This window comes from Coregonus clupeaformis, chromosome 4, assembly GCF_020615455.1.
Source record: "Coregonus clupeaformis isolate EN_2021a chromosome 4, ASM2061545v1, whole genome shotgun sequence".
Lineage (NCBI taxonomy): Eukaryota > Metazoa > Chordata > Actinopteri > Salmoniformes > Salmonidae > Coregonus > Coregonus clupeaformis.
Window position 1 is genome coordinate 16,091,643 of NC_059195.1, and position 16,837 is coordinate 16,108,479.

The 16,837-nt window shown below is 42.7% G+C and overlaps 2 protein-coding genes across 2 annotated transcripts in view; one reads left to right on the forward strand and one right to left on the reverse strand.

Annotated features, from left to right (window-relative positions):
* Positions 1-9,230, forward strand: part of LOC121552567 (integral membrane protein GPR155-like) — a 21,881-nt gene extending 12,651 nt beyond the window's left edge. The window contains exons 6-16 of the mRNA XM_041865524.2: positions 5,045-5,128; positions 5,316-5,436; positions 5,603-5,687; positions 5,786-5,876; positions 5,981-6,194; positions 6,284-6,373; positions 6,648-6,778; positions 7,017-7,112; positions 7,211-7,275; positions 7,362-7,499; positions 7,940-9,230. Coding sequence (XP_041721458.1) covers positions 5,045-5,128; positions 5,316-5,436; positions 5,603-5,687; positions 5,786-5,876; positions 5,981-6,194; positions 6,284-6,373; positions 6,648-6,778; positions 7,017-7,112; positions 7,211-7,275; positions 7,362-7,499; positions 7,940-8,135 — 1,311 coding nt within the window. The 3' untranslated portion in view covers positions 8,136-9,230. The remainder of the gene's footprint in view (positions 1-5,044; positions 5,129-5,315; positions 5,437-5,602; positions 5,688-5,785; positions 5,877-5,980; positions 6,195-6,283; positions 6,374-6,647; positions 6,779-7,016; positions 7,113-7,210; positions 7,276-7,361; positions 7,500-7,939) is intronic.
* Positions 8,569-16,688, reverse strand: scrn3 (secernin 3). Its single transcript, XM_041865545.2, has 8 exons — positions 16,494-16,688; positions 14,435-14,591; positions 11,422-11,603; positions 11,035-11,234; positions 10,731-10,943; positions 10,196-10,358; positions 9,906-10,086; positions 8,569-9,819 (listed from the first exon to the last, which is right to left on the reverse strand). Exons 2-8 carry the CDS (start codon positions 14,588-14,590, stop codon positions 9,658-9,660), a joined length of 1,257 nt encoding a protein of 418 aa, XP_041721479.1. The 5' UTR covers position 14,591; positions 16,494-16,688; the 3' UTR covers positions 8,569-9,657.
* Between the last annotated feature and the right edge of the window lie 149 nt (positions 16,689-16,837).

Below are 16,837 nucleotides of genomic sequence, written 5' to 3' on the forward strand. Positions count from 1 at the left end.
CTTGGCTGATTTTCTTTTGATTTTCCCATGATGTCAAGCAAAGAGGCACTGAGTTTGAAGGTAGGCCTTGAAATACATCCACAGGTACACCTCTAATTGACTCAAATGATATCAATTAGCCTATCAGAAGCTTCTAAAGCCATGACATCATTTTCTGGAATTTTCCAAGCTGTTTAAAGGCACAGTCAACTTAGTGTATGTAAACTTCTGACCCACTGGAATTGGGATACAGTGAACTATAAATTAAATAATCTGTCTGTAAACAATTGTTTGAAAAATTACTTGTGTCATGCACAAAGTACCGACTTGCCAAAACTATAGTTTGTTACAAGACATTTGTGGAGTGGCTGAAAAATGAGTTTTAATGACTCCAACCTTTTTCACAATAAGAAATATTTTGCATCTTCAAAGTGGTAGGCATGTTGTGTAAATCAAATGATACAAACCCCCCAAAATTCCATTTAAATTCAGATTTTAAGGCAACAAAATAGGGAAAATGCCAAGGGGGTGAATACTTTCGCAAGCCACTGTATTTGTGTACAGTGGGGGAAAAAAAGTATTTAGTCAGCCACCAATTGTGCAAGTTCTCCCACTTAAAAAGATGAGAGATGCCTGTAATTTTCATCATAGGTACACGTCAACTATGACAGACAAATTGAGGGGAAAAAATCCAGAAAATCACATCGTAGGATTTTTAATGAATTTATTTGCAAATTATGGTGGAAAATAAGTATTTGGTCACCTACAAACAAGCAAGATTTCTGGCTCTCACAGACCTGTAACTTCTTCTTTAAGAGGCTCCTCTGTCCTCCACTCGTTACCTGTATTAATGGCACCTGTTTGAACTTGTTATCAGTATAAAAGACACCTGTCCACAACCTCAAACAGTCACACTCCAAACTCCACTATGGCCAAGACCAAAGAGCTGTCAAAGGACACCAGAAACACAATTGTAGACCTGCACCAGGCTGGGAAGACTGAATCTGCAATAGGTAAGCAGCTTGGTTTGAAGAAATCAACTGTGGGAGCAATTATTAGGAAATGGAAGACATACAAGACCACTGATAATCTCCCTCGATCTGGGGCTCCACGCAAGATCTCCCCCCCTTGGGGTCAAAATGATCACAAGAACGGTGAGCAAAAATCCCAGAACCACACGGGGGGACCTAGTGAATGACCTGCAGAGAGCTGGGACCAAAGTAACAAAGCCTACCATCAGTAACACACTACGCCGCCAGGGACTCAAATCCTGCAGTGCAAGACGTGTCCCCCTGCTTAAGCCAGTACATGTCCAGGCCCGTCTGAAGTGCATTTGGATGATCCAGAAGAGGATTGGGAGAATGTCATATGGTCAGATGAAACCAAAATAGAACTTTTTGATAAAAACTCAACTCGTTGTGTTTGGAGGACAAAGAATGCTGAGTTGCATCCAAAGAACACCATACCTACTGTGAAGCATGGGGGTGGAAACATCATGCTTTGGGGCTGTTTTTCTGCAAAGGGACCAGGACGACTGATCCGTGTAAAGGAAAGAATGAATGGGGCCATGTATCGTGAGATTTTGAGTGAAAACCTCCTTCCATCAGCAAGGGCATTGAAGATGAAATGTGGCTGAGTCTTTCAGCATGACAATGATCCCAAACACACCGCCCGGGCAACGAAGGAGTGGCTTCGTAAGAAGCATTTCAAGGTCCTGGAGTGGCCTAGCCAGTCTCCAGATCTCAACCCCATAGAAAATCTTTGGAGGGGAGTTGAAAGTCTGTGTTGCCCAGCGACAGCCTCAAAACATCACTGCTCTAGAGGAGATCTGCATGGAGGAATGGGCCAAAATACCAGAAACAGTGTGTGAAAACCTTGTGAAGATTTACAGAAAACGTTTGACCTGTGTCATTGCCAACAAAGGGTATATAACAAAGTATTGAGAAACTTTTGTTATTGACCAAATACTTATTTTCCACCATCATTTGCAAATAAATTCATTAAAAATCCTACAATGTGATTTTCTGGATTATTTTTTCTAATTTTGCCTGTCATAGTTGACGTGTACCTATGATGAAAATTACAGGCCTCTCTCATCTTTTTAAGTGGGAGAACTTGCACAATTGGTGGCTGACTAAATACTTTTTTTCCCCACTGTATATGGATGGATGTCTAGTGCGTGTGCGTAGGGTCAGTGCAAGATAGTCAGTGCAGATAGTTTTGGTACCATTAATTGACTATTTAGCAGTCTTATGGCTTGGGGGTAGAAGCTGTCTCGAGCCTGTTGGTCCAAGAGCCGATGCTCCAGTACCGTTTGCCGGACAGTAGTAGAGTGGAACAGTCTATGGCTTGGGTGGCTGGATTCTTTGGCATTTTTTCAGCCTTCCTCTGATACCACCTGATATAGAGGTCCTGGATGGCAGGGAGCACAGCCCCAGTGATGTACTGGGCTGTCCGCACCACCCTCTGTAGCGCTTTGCGGTCAAGGGTGGTGCATTTGCCATACCAAGTGGTGATGCAGCCAGTCAAAATGCTCTCGATGGTGCAGCTGTGTAACTTTTTGAGGATCCGAGGCCCCTTGCCAAATATTTTCACATGGTTCACACACACCCGCAGTCGTAAAGAGGGCTGCCGTGCCCTCTTTACGACTGCGGGTGTGTGTGAACCATGTTAAGTCCTTAAGTCCTTAAGGGCTTTGCAGACTGTCGGATTCAGTCTTTTACAATTATCACGTCACACTGCAACGTTAAAATCTTGATATCAACTTGGCCAGATTGTACAATTGGCTTGTGAGGCTACGTCAGCCGACGTAGGCTACGTCAACTGCAGCGGTGTATTTATCTGTGCATGTGCCAGCACAAGCAGCGCAAGCCTCACTATGCTTATACACAAGTGAAGTGAGTTCGGAAAAATTTAAAGTAGCTATGCCTTTTAGAAATTGTTTTTGCATACAAACTTTATGTCCGAACTCAGAATCAAATAGGCTTCCCTAAAATAACATGGTCTCTGTGGTAGAACGTTTATTTTGAGTGGCGATATTGTGCATTTATCCAAATCCCATCAGGTAGCCTGATTTTCAGATGTCATGTAGCCTAAACAAGATTATTAGGGGAATCGTTCTTCTTGCACAGCATGTAAATGTTTAAATATGATATATTAATCTGACAATTCACAATCATCTTAGTATTGTGTGCATACTCAGTGCCTGCCGTGTTCCTATTGGTCAGTCACCGGGATCGGCTCGTAACACCAGCTACATTTAACGATAAAGGCAAAAAAATGAACACTGGCAGAACTTTGTCGGAGCCTACTTAATCGGCAGACCTAGACTCTGTCACACTGAATGAGCCAAGATGTCTGGGATGGTAAAATCGTGGCATAAGAAAATCGTACAGTCTGCAAAGGCCTTTATTGATGTGGACGCCAAGAAACTTGAAGCTCTCGACCCGCTCTAAAACAGCCCCGTCGATGTGGATGGGGGCGTGCTCTCCCCTCTTTCTCCTATAGTCCTTGATTAGCTCCTTGGTCTTACTAATGTTGAGGAGAGGTTGTTGTCCTGGCACCACACTGCTAAGCCTCTGTCCTCCTCCCTGTAGGCTGACTCATCGCCGTCGGTGATCAGGCCTACCACTGTTGTCGTCAGTAAACTTGATGATTGTGTTGGAGTCATGCGTGGCCATTGAGTCGTGGATGAACAGGGAGTACAAGAGGGGACTTGGCACACACCCCTGAGGGGCCCCCTTGTTGAGGGTCAGCGTGGCGGAGGTGTTGTTGCCTACCCTCACCACCTGGGGACGACCTGTCAGGAAGTCCAGGATCCAGTTGCAGAGGGAGGGGTTCAGTCCCAGGGTCCCTAGCTTGGTGATGAGCTTGGAGGGGACCATGGTGTTGAACGCTGAGCTGTGGTCTATGAACAGCATTCTCACATAATTATGGCACGACAATGGGCTTCAGGATCTCGTCACGGTATCTCTGTGCATTCAAATTGCCATCGATAAAATGCAATAGTGTTCGTTGTCTGTAGCTTTTGCCTGCCCATACCATAACTCCACCGCCACCATGGGGTACTCTGTTCACAACGTTGACATCAGCAAACTGCTCACCCACACGACACCATACACGCAGTCTGCCATCTGCCCGGTACAGTTGAAACCAGGATTAATCCGTGAAGAGCCCACTTCTCCAGCGTGCCAGTGGCCATTGAAGGTGAGCATTTGCCCACTGAAGTCGGTTACGATGCCAAACTGCAGTCAGGTCAAGACCCTGGTGAGGACGACAAGCACGCAGATGAGATTCCCTGAGACAGTTTCTGACAGTTTGTGAAGAAATTCTTTGGATGTGCAAACCCACAGTTTCATCAGCTGTCTGGGTGGCTGGTCTCAGACGATCCCGCAGGTGAAGAAGCCGGATGTGGAGGTCCTGGGCTGGCTTGGTTACACGTGGTCTGCGGTTGTGAGGCCGGTTGGACATACTGCGAAATTCTCTAAAACGGCTTATGGTAGAGAAATGAACACTCAATTCTCTGGCAACAGCTCTGGTGGACATTCCTGCAGTCAGCATGCCAATTGCACACTCCTTCAAAACTTGAGACATCTGTGGCATTGTGTTGTGTGACAAAACTGCACATTTTAGAGTGGCCTTTTATTGTTTAATCAGCTTCTTGATATGCTACACCTGTCAGGTGGATGGATTATCTTGGCAAAGGAGAAATGCTCACTAACAAGGATGTAAACAAATTTGTGTGCAACATTTTAGAGAGAGGCTTTTTGTGCGTATTGTATGGAACATTTCTGGGATCTTTTATTTCAGCTGAAACATGGGACCAACAATTTTTTTATGTTGTGTTTTATGTTTTTGTTCAGTGTAGTTACTGTGGGGACGACATCTATGCTTTTTATATGCTGTGATATAATTGCACTGACTTGCTCTAGAATGCATGTGGTGTTTGTTGTGATATGGGTTTATGAAATTGCAATTCCGGTTTACATTAAGACGTATGGTATCATTTTCTGTATGGTTTGTGTAGACAAGCATATCTAGCGTTGAGATTATCTTTTTGTTACAGGTTTGGACAGTAACTGTCATGTTCCTGAGTAAGAAATTCAAGAGACTACCTCACATGTTCACCCTCAACCTGTTCCTGGCACAGGCAAGGCTTTGCTTTTGAATATCTGTTACTTTTCACAAAACATCCATCAATTTACATATTGTATGTCCAAGGAATAATGTTGTACATATCATATTGTCCATAGTAAAAGTTGTAAGTGCAATATCACTGTCTAAAAGTTGTCATTGCTTGCTGCTGTCTATTGACGTTTGCCTCTCTGTGCATCCAGATTCTAGCTTGTGTTGGCATGATCTTGTGGAACTTTGTCGTGCGACAAGACAGCTTCATTGGACACGTGTTGACGTTCACACTGTTATACAGCTCACTGTACAGTACTTATGTATGGCCAGGTATGTCTGTCACCCACACAACCGTCAACATTATACCACCACCATTCTTTCCTCTAGTATGCTTTTGTGTTGTATGTATAAAGTATGTTAACATACTGTGATTAAAAAAGTGAATAGTGCGGTGTCTAGCAATGATAATCTCGACCTAGAGTGCGTGTTGTTTTAGGTCTGATAGCACTTTCCCTTGTGCTGATGAAAAGGGGTGGTGAGCTAAAGTTTGCACCAGGCTTCCTGGTGATTGCAGGCTGGGGGTGAGTCATGAGTTTTCCACTGAATAATGAAATAGCTGGAAACCAAGGGACCTTTTGTTGAATCTGCTGCTCAAACAGTCTTTATCTGATGCCAACAGAGTCCCAGCCCTTGTGGCAGCAGTGCTCCTCATAACTGGGGAGAGGATGCCTGACACCATCGACTCAGCTTTCTTCTATGGGAGACCCCAGGTGAGACAGACTTGGAAAAGAAGACATTCAAGATTTGGGGAAATATCACCTCTCATAGAACATGACTTCATCATCCTGACCCTCTGTCTTTTTGACTTCCGCAGAACATCTGCACCTCAGTTGTGCTTGTCTTCAGCATAGTGCTGGGTGGGGGCTCATTGATGGGCCTCAGTCGAGGCACATGGGATTTTAAGTACCAGGTCCTGGAGAGAGACTCTATGTTAAGCACTACTGAGGATCTGAGGCCCCAGAGTTGCCCCGATACCCAAACTATCCCAGACATGTTGGAGCCAGCCGGAACCGGAAGCATCAACAGAGGTATACTGTATGTTAGCTGGATTTATGACATGTATACCATTTAATCAATTGTATGATGCTGATCAAATGTATTCTGTGTGTGTTGTCAGAGTGCCATATGTGTGACTGTGCTCCGTCCCAGCCCATGCCTGATATGATTGTCAGCACAAACAAAAATGACACACTTGTCATCGAGCCAGGTAGTGATTTAAGAAACCTACTAACCTACATCCCTCAAGTCTTCATTTGAATTAATTGTGTCAGATATCTCCTCTTCCTGTATACAAATAATGTTGTTAAACCAAGGGCCAGGAGTTTCCCTGGTCAGGTCAGGTGGTCAGACCAGGAAATACTCCTTGCAATAGTTATTCCCACACAAATGTCACACTTGGTTTCAAATTATTCACTCAACTAACCTATCAGTCATTACCCTGTGGGTCACTCACCATCTGTCTGCTCTGTGGCCTCCCTCAGGTCAGTGTGGGACTGACTGTGAGTCCCCAGGCTGTCTACTGGCCCAGGAGGAGCAGCAGAGGCAGCTAGCAGACAGACAGGTGGCCCGCCACGTGCTCCTGTGCCTGCTACTGACCGTCAGCCTATTAGCTGTGAGTGACTCAACATCACACAAAGCTCCCTCAGAATAAGATAAAACCTAATTGGTTGGGTTGTTGCTCAAGGGTCAGTTAATGTAATAATGTTGTGCTAGAGTATTATGCCATTACCTCACAGCTAGGCCTACCTTATGCAACAGAGTCTGTTGATTTGTTTTACCCCTGTCCTGCCCTTCAGGTTTGGGTTATTATGATGATCCCTGTTTGATTACATCTCTCTCCACGGTTTTAGAACCTGTCCAGCTGCCTGTGGTGGCTGTTTAATCGAGTTCCTGGGAGACTCTACTTAGAGCTGCAGTTCTTCTGTGCTGTGGTCAACTATGGACAGGTACAATAGGCCTCCCTGGCCTAGACATAATGACATTAACAACTGCTGTATTCATTTAATGGTGGTGGTGTTTACATATCTGTGTTTTCTGTCCTCAGGGCTTCATCTCATTCGGGATTTTTGGGCTGGACAAACATTTGATAATACTGCCATTTAAAAAGAGGTAAGTGGTTCCCGGACTTGCATTTCATAGGATCTAGTAGTAAGCTGTGTATTGAATAAGAAGCCTTGAGATGTATTTTTGTCCAGGATATCCAATCTGTGGCATAGAATGAAGCCAGAGGAGCAGCCTCAACTGGTTGTATCTGACGACATCATGATGACCTGCACTCAATTCACCACGTACCACAAAGAACAGTGTGTCCGGGACATTGTCCAGAAGAAGAGGTGAGGGGTCAATTATAGTCGCCTTACAGTGCTGCTCTGCTCAGGGATTCAATAGAAACTGTTTGCTTTTGCTGTGCAACCACTGTATATTTGTGAAAACGGCTTACAGTATTCTTGAAACTACTATTGCATGGTGAGATTGTTCTGACTAAATATGAGACACTAAAACCGCCTCTTATTATTAGTCTTTTACGACTTTGCTTATGATTTGACAGTCTGACATATCATTTTGTATACCCATTGATCATCCCTAATATAAATGATTTTTCCCTGGCTTTTGGTGCATGGGTTGTGTGTTGAGCACTTCTCTCTTGCTTTTGTCTGTGTGCCATCTTCCTCCTCCTGTGTATCTGCTTCCTCTTTCTTTCGTTCCTCTTGGCCCTGGCAGCTGTGGGGAGTGCATAACTGGCCTGTTGGTGAATCCTTCCTCTGACACACAGGTGTGGGGAGAGGACGGTGGCGGACACTTTTCTTGGCATTGAGCTGGTGGAGTGGCTATTGCAGGTGGGTCTGTCACAGGACCGAGGAGAGGCTCTGCTCTACGGGGGCCGACTGCAGCAGGGTGGGGTTCTCCAGCACATCACCCAGGAGTACGGCTTCCAAGATGATGAGCTACACTACCGCTTCACAGCGTAAGGTGGGCCCTGGACAGGCCCAGTCTCAAGGGCCCTGGACAGGCCCAGTCTCAAGGGCTCTACTGAGGCACAGGATGACAAAGGGATCGGCTACCTACCAGACCTGAATCCAGGTCTCTACCTACCTAGCACTAGCAGTATTAACCCACAGAGGTGAATAGAAGAATCTACTGCTTTTTGAAATACTCGTATTGTTTTGCACATGGAAATATGCAGTCATAAACAAGCATTGAGCACTTGTTTGTTTTCTTTTAAACTGTCCATTGTAATGTTTTTGTGTGGTACTGTATGCATAACAAGATTTAACAGTTGTCAGAGGCAGAACTAATAATGGATAATCTTCCAAAACTATGGATGTCAAATATCTTGCATTATCATCTCAAATTATACAGACTAGCTTGTATCCCCTTGATGACACTCGTATACCATGAGGCTCTGGTTTAACATGTTTTTATTTAGTTTGGATGACAAGAATGGTATTTAGCAATGTGACCTCAGGTATTAAAAATGGAAGCCTGTAATGTTGCTGTGTATTCTAAATACCCTTAATTTGGCCATCGTTTATAACTTGAAAATAGGATATGGCAGCTAGATCTATTTTTAATACATTTGAATAATGTAGATAGAATGGTGTCAAATGTTTATGGATGCAGACTTGTCTGCTAATGCAGAATTGTATTGTTTGGTTTTTACTTATTTGAATGATTCTTGGCAAAAAAATATATACATTTTTGATCAGCTATCTTCTTTTGGGATTTTTAAATACACAACAATTAAATTCCAGTTTGTTTTGGTTGTCTTATGTTTGTTGGAAGAAAAGGAGTACAATACCGAATTTGCCAGATTAAATGTACTCTTTATTATTTGGGTTATTTTGTCCTTAATGGGGTTGTGCTTATTACTGTTGCTAATAAGGTAATTGAGGCATGTATTCACCTTGTTTGGCATTATGAATGTTTGAATAATGGTTTGTCAATGTATTTATTTCATGTCACTTGACTAAGAGAATGTACGGTATCATGTACTTTGAAGCCAACTAATGCTGCATGTTCCTCTGATTCCCAGCCTGTTCTGAAAAAAATTATCCTCTATTGTACCTCTGGTTTATGTAATTCCTTTTATCCTGGGTTAAAACAGGAATGATGGATACATGTTGTGGTAACGTGTGGGTGTGGCTCTACCTGCAAGGCCTTTCGGGGTGGTTTAGGATGCCTGAAGGCAGTGGTGTGATAATGGGAATTTGTCCTGTTTTACTTTAAATCAACCTATGCAAATCACTCAGTAAACAGCTCAAAGGTCAAACTAAAGGCTAAACTCTCTCCTCAACTGCTCTAGTAATACTGTTTAATGTTGAAATTATAAACAAGTATTATATTCAACCAAAGAAAATATGACAGGCTGTAATTGATCTAGATGTATTAATACTTTCTACTGATGATTTCACTGTTCCAATATAGTGACAGGATTGCATGCTGGGGTTGGTGTTGAAACAACCCCTTGTCATTCCAATATGAAAGATCCCACTAAATGTTACTGTACACGCTCAGTTCTTCCTGGACTGAGTAAGAAAACAGGTGCACAACTGAAGTAGGGTCTTCAATACCACTTGATAAAAGTTTCTCCATCTCAGCCATCTTCTCCCTTTCTACCACTCTCATATTCTGCATGATCTTCTTTCCTTTGTCCTAAAAATAATACAATACAAAATTAAGCCAAATATTTGCTTATTCTTTAAAGAGTTAAGATGTATAGCTTTGGAAAAGTTCTGTACCTTGGTGCTGTCAATGATTGCAGCCACCACCTCATGTTTGATAAACAGTGGATGTTTGCGATCCGGCTTGCTCTGGAAACGGGGTATCTTCTTAACAGGGTCATCAGGGCCGTAACAGGGAGAGCTAGTTTGCTTCAACTGTTTAATGTCGTTCACAAAGACGAAAGGTTTAAAAACAGACCTGTTGGGTAAGAAAGGACCCTTAATATACATTGATTTGCATAAAATGTAGATGGAACAATAACATGGCTAGGTAGGGTGTGTGAGCAGTGGCTAGCTCCATACTCTACCTCTCAGGGTCAGGAGTTCCAGTGATGTAGTGCACCCCTGGCAGGGTGGGGTCTGTTGGTACGACAGACACCATGCTTCCTGTTGTCATGAACATCCCCTCCATGTTGATGCCACTCTCCTTGTCCCTCAGGATATCCATCATTGTCTCAGCTGTGATGTGTCCTAAATACTCAGAAGTAATTCATTGTAAATTTGTCATCCTATATCAGGGCTCTCACAACCCTGTTACTGGAGAGCTACCGTCCTGTAGGTTTTCGCTACAAAACCTAATTTAGCACACTTGATTCTAATAATTAGCTGGTTGATAAGTTGAATCGGGTTAGTTACAACTTGTGTTGGAGCGAAAACCTACAGGACAGTAGCTCTCCAGGAAAAGAGTTGGTGAGCCCTGTCCTATATGGATTCACTATTCAGTTTTGATTCAAATCTGATCAAACCCATTTTTTCTATACGACGCAAACAACTAATCCCTAAAGCAAATGCCTACAAAGGCCTACATTTATCTACATCCTTAACCAATATACAGTAACTCACCTTTGCTTCTCTCTAGTAGGTTACGTCCTTCGCAGTATCTGCTGCCAGACGCCTCTATTCTGGCTGTAGTCATGAAAGAGTATGTCTCAGCAAAACTAAACGGGGCCTTCCCATCCCACCAGCCATGGCTCTTTGCATACTCCCTCATCCCAGGGTGTTCCTTGTCTATCTTGGTTGTTATTGAGTATTGATTGGAGATATTACGATATCCATCTAATGGAGGATTTAAAAACAACAAAAACTGTTATTGTTCTGCAAGTTTACAAGTTGGGTAAACTTAAACCCTGATAGCTTATTAATGTACCTCCCACTTTCTCTGCTGCCCAGTACTTCCCAGACGTCTCCATAACCCAGGCCTCAGTCCTGTCGGAGATGAGGAAGCTGTTGTTGTAGGTAAAGCCAGACTGGTCCTCCATGCAGTTTCCTCCCTGGCCATATTTCTCCAGCAGCTCAGCAATAACATCCACAGCCTTCTGAGCAGTCTCCGCTCTCTCCAGACCAAGTCTGAAAAGACATACCCATCACATTGATGTGTCCTCATTCCTTGCTACCTTGTCCCCATTACAGTGCAATGCATTTTTATTTTACAAGCCATAATTAACAAATACCTGAGCAATGCATAGTTGAAGAATGACAAACTACATACAGGAACAGATATGTATGATGTATGATTCAGCTGGCAGATATTCACCTGACAAAATCCATGCCAAGAAGGGCCTCCTCGTCCTCAGCACTTTCTCTGCCCCATACTGCCTCGTTTCCGATGCACACCTGGTGCTCGTTAGCCCCCATCTCAGCCCCCCACAACCAGGCTGGTCTGCTCAACACAACTGCATTGGTATGGGCTGCCTGCTCAATTTCGATGTATGTGCACTAGTCCGAGGAGCAAAACAGAAAGGGGACACAGCTGTCATTGTGTGCCTACTGAGTGTAAGACAGGTGACATTTCCACATCACTACAATATACACTACGGGTCAAAAGTTTTAGAACACCTACTCATTCAATGGTTTTTCTTTATTTTTACTATTTTCTACATTGTAGAAAAATAATGAAGACATTAAAACTATGAAATAACGCATATGGAATCATGTAGTAACCAAAAAAGTGTTAAACAAATCAAAATATATTTTAGATTCTTCAAAGTTGCCACCCCTTTGCCTTGATGACAGCTTTGCACACTCTTGGCGTTCTCTCAACCAGCTTCACCTAGAATGCTTTTCTGACAGTCTTGAAGGAGTTCCCACATATGCTGAGCACTTGTTGGCAGCTTTTCCTTCACTCTGCGGTCCGACTCATCCCAAACCATTGTGGATTGTGGAGGCCAGGTCATCTGATGCAGCACTCCATCACTCTCCTTCTTGGTCAAATAGCCCTTACACAGCCTGGAGGTGTGTTGGGTCATTGTCCTGTTGAAAAACAAATGATAGTCCCACTAAGCCCAAACCAGATGGGAGGGCCTATCGCTGCAGAATGTTGTGGTATCCATGCTGGTTAAGTGTGCCTTGAATTCTAAATAAATCACAGACAGTGTCAGCAGCAAAGCACCCCCACACCATAACACCACCTCCTCAATGCATTACGGTGGGAACTACACATGCAGAAATCATCCGTTCACCCACACCGCGTCTCACAAAGACACGGCGGTTGGAACCAAAAATCTCAAATTTGGACTCCAGACCAACGGACACATTTCCACCGGTCTAATGCCCATTGTTCGTGTTTCTTGGTCCAAGCAAGTCTCTTCTTCTTATTGGTGTCTTTTAGTAGTGGTTTCTTTGCAGCAATTCGACCATGAAGGCCTGATTCACACAGTCTCCTCTGAACAGTTGATGTTGAGACGTGTCTGTCACTTGAACTCTGTGAAGCATTTATTTGGGCTGCAATTTCTGAGGCTGGTAACTCTAATGAACTTATCCTCTGCAGCAGAGGTAATTCTGGGTCTTCCATTCCTGTGGTAGTCCTCATGAGAGCCAGTTTCGTCGTAGCGCTTGATGGTTTTTGCGACTGCACTTGAAGAAACTTTCAAAGTTCTTGACATTATCCGTATTGACTGACCATCATGTCTTAAAGTAATGATGGACTGTCATTTCTCTTCGCTTATTTGAGCTGTTCTTGCCATTATATGGACTTGGTCTTTTACCAAATAGGGCGACCTTCTGCCAACTGATTGGCTTAAACACATTAAGAAGGAAAGAAATTCCACAAATTAACTTTTAAGAAGGCACACCTGTTAATTGAAATGCATTCCAGGTGACTACCTCATGAAGCTGATTGAGAGAATGCCTAGAGTGTTTAAAGCTGTCATCAAGTCAAAGGGTGGCTATTTGAAGAATCTCAAATATAAAATATATTTTCATTTGTTTAACACTTCTTTGGTTACTACATGATTCCAAATCAAATCAAATTTTATTTGCCACATGCGCCGAATACAACAGGTGTAGACATTACCGTGAAATGCTTACTTACAGCCAACAATGCATTTATTTCTTAATAAAAAAGTAAAATAAAACAACAACAAAAAAGTGTTGAGGAAAAAAATTGCAGAAGTAAAATAAAATAACAGTAGGGAGGCTATATACAGGGGGGTACCGGTGCAGAGTCAATGTGCGGGGGCACCGGCTAGTTGAGGTAATATGTACATGTGGGTAGAGTTAAAGTGACTATGTATAAATAATTAACAGAGTAGCAGCAGCGTAAAAAGATGGGGTGGGGGTGCAAATAGTCCGGGTAGCCATGATTAGCTGTTCAGGAGTCTTATGGCTTGGGGGTAGAAGCTGTTGAGAAGCCTTTTGGACCTAGACTTGGCGCTCCGGTACCGCTTGCCGTGCGGTAGCGGAGAGAACAGTCTATGACTAGGGTGGCTGGAGTCTTTTACAATTTTGAGGGCCTTCCTCTGACACCGCCTGGTATAGAGGTCCTGGATGGCAGGAAGCTTGGCCCCAGTGATGTACTGGGCCGTACGCACTACCCTCTGTAGTGCCTTGTGGTCTGAGGCCGAGCAGTTGCCATACCAGGCGGTGATGCAACCAGTCAGGATGCTCTCGATGGTGCAGCTGTAGATCTTTTTGAGGATCTGAGGACCCATGCCAAATCTTTTCAGTCTCCTGAGGGGGAATAGGCTTTGTCGTGCCCTCTTCACGACTGTCTTGGTGTGTTTGGACCATGATAGTTCGTTGGTGATGTGGACACCAAGGAACTTGAAGCTCTCAACCTGTTCCACTACAGCCCCGTCAATGAGAATGGGGGCGTACTCAGTCTTCTTTTTTTTCCTGTAGTCCACAATCATCTCCTTTGTCTTGGTCACGTTGAGAGAGAGGTTGTTATCCTGGCACCACACGGCCAGGTCTCTGACCTCCTCCCTATTGGCTGTCTCATCGTTGTCTGTGATCAGGCCTACCACTGTTGTGTCGTCGGAAAACTTAATGATGGTGTTGGAGTCGTGCCTGGCCATGCAGTCATGGGTGAACAGGGAGTACAGGAGGGGAATGATCAAGCACCCCTGAGGGGCCCCCGTGTTGAGGATCAGCACGTCAGATGTGTTGTTACCATGTGTTATTTCATAGTTTTGATGTCTTCACTATTATTCTACAATGTAGAAAATAGTAAAAATAAAGAAAAACCCTTGAATGAGTAGGTGTTCTAAAACTTTTGACCGGTAGTGTACATGCTGAAAACATGCACAGAGGAGGTCTTAGAGACTTACTTCAACTTTCTCTCCTGCATTGTAGTCTCTTGCAGGGAAGTAGACCACCTCCTGGACCTCATCACAGGGCCTGTCTGAGTTCTTTCCGAAGATGATGCGCTGTCCCTGGGTGGCAGGGGGCAGAGCCACAAAGGTGTCACAGGAAGATGGGTACATTCTGGTGGGCAGAAAGAATTCAGCAACCAAACCAACCCACTGGGCAAACCACGTCATTTCAACTTGGAAATGTGGGTAATATTTGGTTGAGACGTTGATCAATAAGATTTCTAAATGTATTAACCCACTCAAAAAGACAGAAGTTCGTTGAATTCCCAATGTGTTATAACTATCCTTTCAACCATCTAAAAGCACAACCAAATTCCAATGGAAAAACAATGTCAGATTTTTGGTTTAGTTGTCATCTAAATGTGTTATCACTGCGCTTTCAATCATTTAAATGCACAACAAAGTTCAAATGGGAATTCAATGTCAGATATTTTGTATTTATACAACAACTTAATGTGTTATCAATGCTTCATCTAATAGCACAACCAAATGAACTGGATTGCAGTTAAGATTACATTAAAAAGGACATTGTGATCAATGCTGTTCAACATTCTGCACAGATTATTATAGCAAGAAGATCTCCACAGAACTGCGACCTTTGCATGTTATTTGAACATGCATGCTTTCTATGATTACATAAGAAGACATTTATAGTTACAGTAGGCTAACCTCAAAATGTGGCCATGGATGTGTTACTCATTTTAAGGTTGAATAAATACTGTCACATTAGTTTGTAAGACAGCCTTAACTGTATTACAAAAATATTATTGAATTGTGTTTGGTTGACAACGCATCTAAATGTCATCATTTAAAGGATATCTAATGCTTGGATAGTTTCATCTGAGCCACTGGCTTAAAACGTATTCTTTAACTTTTAGTTTTGGTTTAGTTGGAGACGTGAATCCAACATATATTTGTTAACTTGTCGACAAGTAAATAGGCTAGTGGAATTTAATTGTGTTTGGTTGTCAACACAACCAAATATCAACATTTGAAGGAGATGTATCTTTGTCTAGCTTTAATTCCAGTTTGTCTACAAATTAATAATTGATATGTTGGATTCACTTCTCCATCTCAACCAAGAATCAAAGTTAAAGAATAGGACTAAATCAAATCGAACTTTATTTAAATGATCCCTTTAAAGATCCCAATAAAACAATAAAGTTAGGGATGGGAATTGCCAGGGACCTCACAATACGATATTATCACGATACTTAGGTGCCAATACGATATGTATTGCGATTCTCACGAGTCTTTATCTATTGCGATTCGATACTGTGATTTTATTGCGATTCAATGTTCCAAACATATTGCTCACTATACAGTATGTCTGCTGCAGAGGGACAAGAGAGCCATGAGAAAACGAGTTTTGATCAGTCATGGAAATAAAAGTGAAAACAAATTGACTCCCTATTTAAAAAGAAGATGGAGAACAAGCTATGAAGGGGAAAATACTGGAGTTTTGGTGCAGGTAAAGCCAACAATCGCAAAAATAATATTGCGATATGTAACTATCGATTTTTTCCCCAATCACTAAATAAAGAGCATAGTTGTAGATCAACTCTCCAATCTAGAGTAGGAGGTGCTGCCCACTAGTTTTTTTTCTTCTGATGGTGGATATAATGTTGAAGATCTGACGTTGTTTAAAAGGTACAAATTCAACATATTTTATACAAGGTTTGCCTATGTTGAAAATGTGTCACAATGATGACATAATCCTGTGGTTGAAATGTCACCCTCAAAACAACAGTTTACATTAATTACTTTTAGATTCCACGTCACAATACGTTGACAAATTCCGTTGAAACAACTGATTCAACCAGTTTGTGCCCAGTGCGAAGCTAGTTACTGTGACAGAAGGCTATTTACAAAGAACACACTATGATCAAATACACTTAAATGGTTGATGATTTTACTAAATGAACACAAAAACAAAACACTTGACCATACACTGGACATTGCCTGTCTGATGTACAATCTGAAATAATCTGCTGATTTCAGCTAGGCATGTTACCTGTCACTGCAGCCAAGTACCGGATCACAAATTGTAGCCGACAATGGAATTTTTTTTAATGTCCCCCTGGTTCATTAAACCAGAAACTTTGTCATTACTTTCACTTTTATTTCATTCTTTACCAGATTTCACAAGTGCGCACAATGAATGCTGTGACTGCCTCCGTGTTGTTGGTTGTACGTCAGAGGTCACGCACGCAGAAACTGACTCGGAAGAAGATTTTAATAACGTAGCTTTGGGTGTTTCCACTAGTTACCACAGCCACAAAGTGGTTATATCGTTAAAATTCATGAAAACAAAAATGAGCTTTTTGGTCTTCATTTATGTTTAGGCATAAGGTTAAC

What these genes read in the sequence shown, in the direction of transcription:
- scrn3 (XM_041865545.2), bottom strand. Translation starts at nt 14,590, where the DNA reads ATGTACCCATCTTCCTGTGACACCTTTGTGGCTCTGCCCCCTGCCACC. An exon ending in ATGCAGGAGAGAAAGTTGAA is followed by an intron (nt 11,604 to 14,434) that starts GTAAGTCTCTAA and finishes TCCTCGGACTAG; the next exon opens with TGCACATACATCGAAATTGA. An exon ending in GGAACTCCTGACCCTGAGAG is followed by an intron (nt 10,087 to 10,195) that starts GTAGAGTATGGA and finishes CTTACCCAACAG; the next exon opens with GTCTGTTTTTAAACCTTTCG.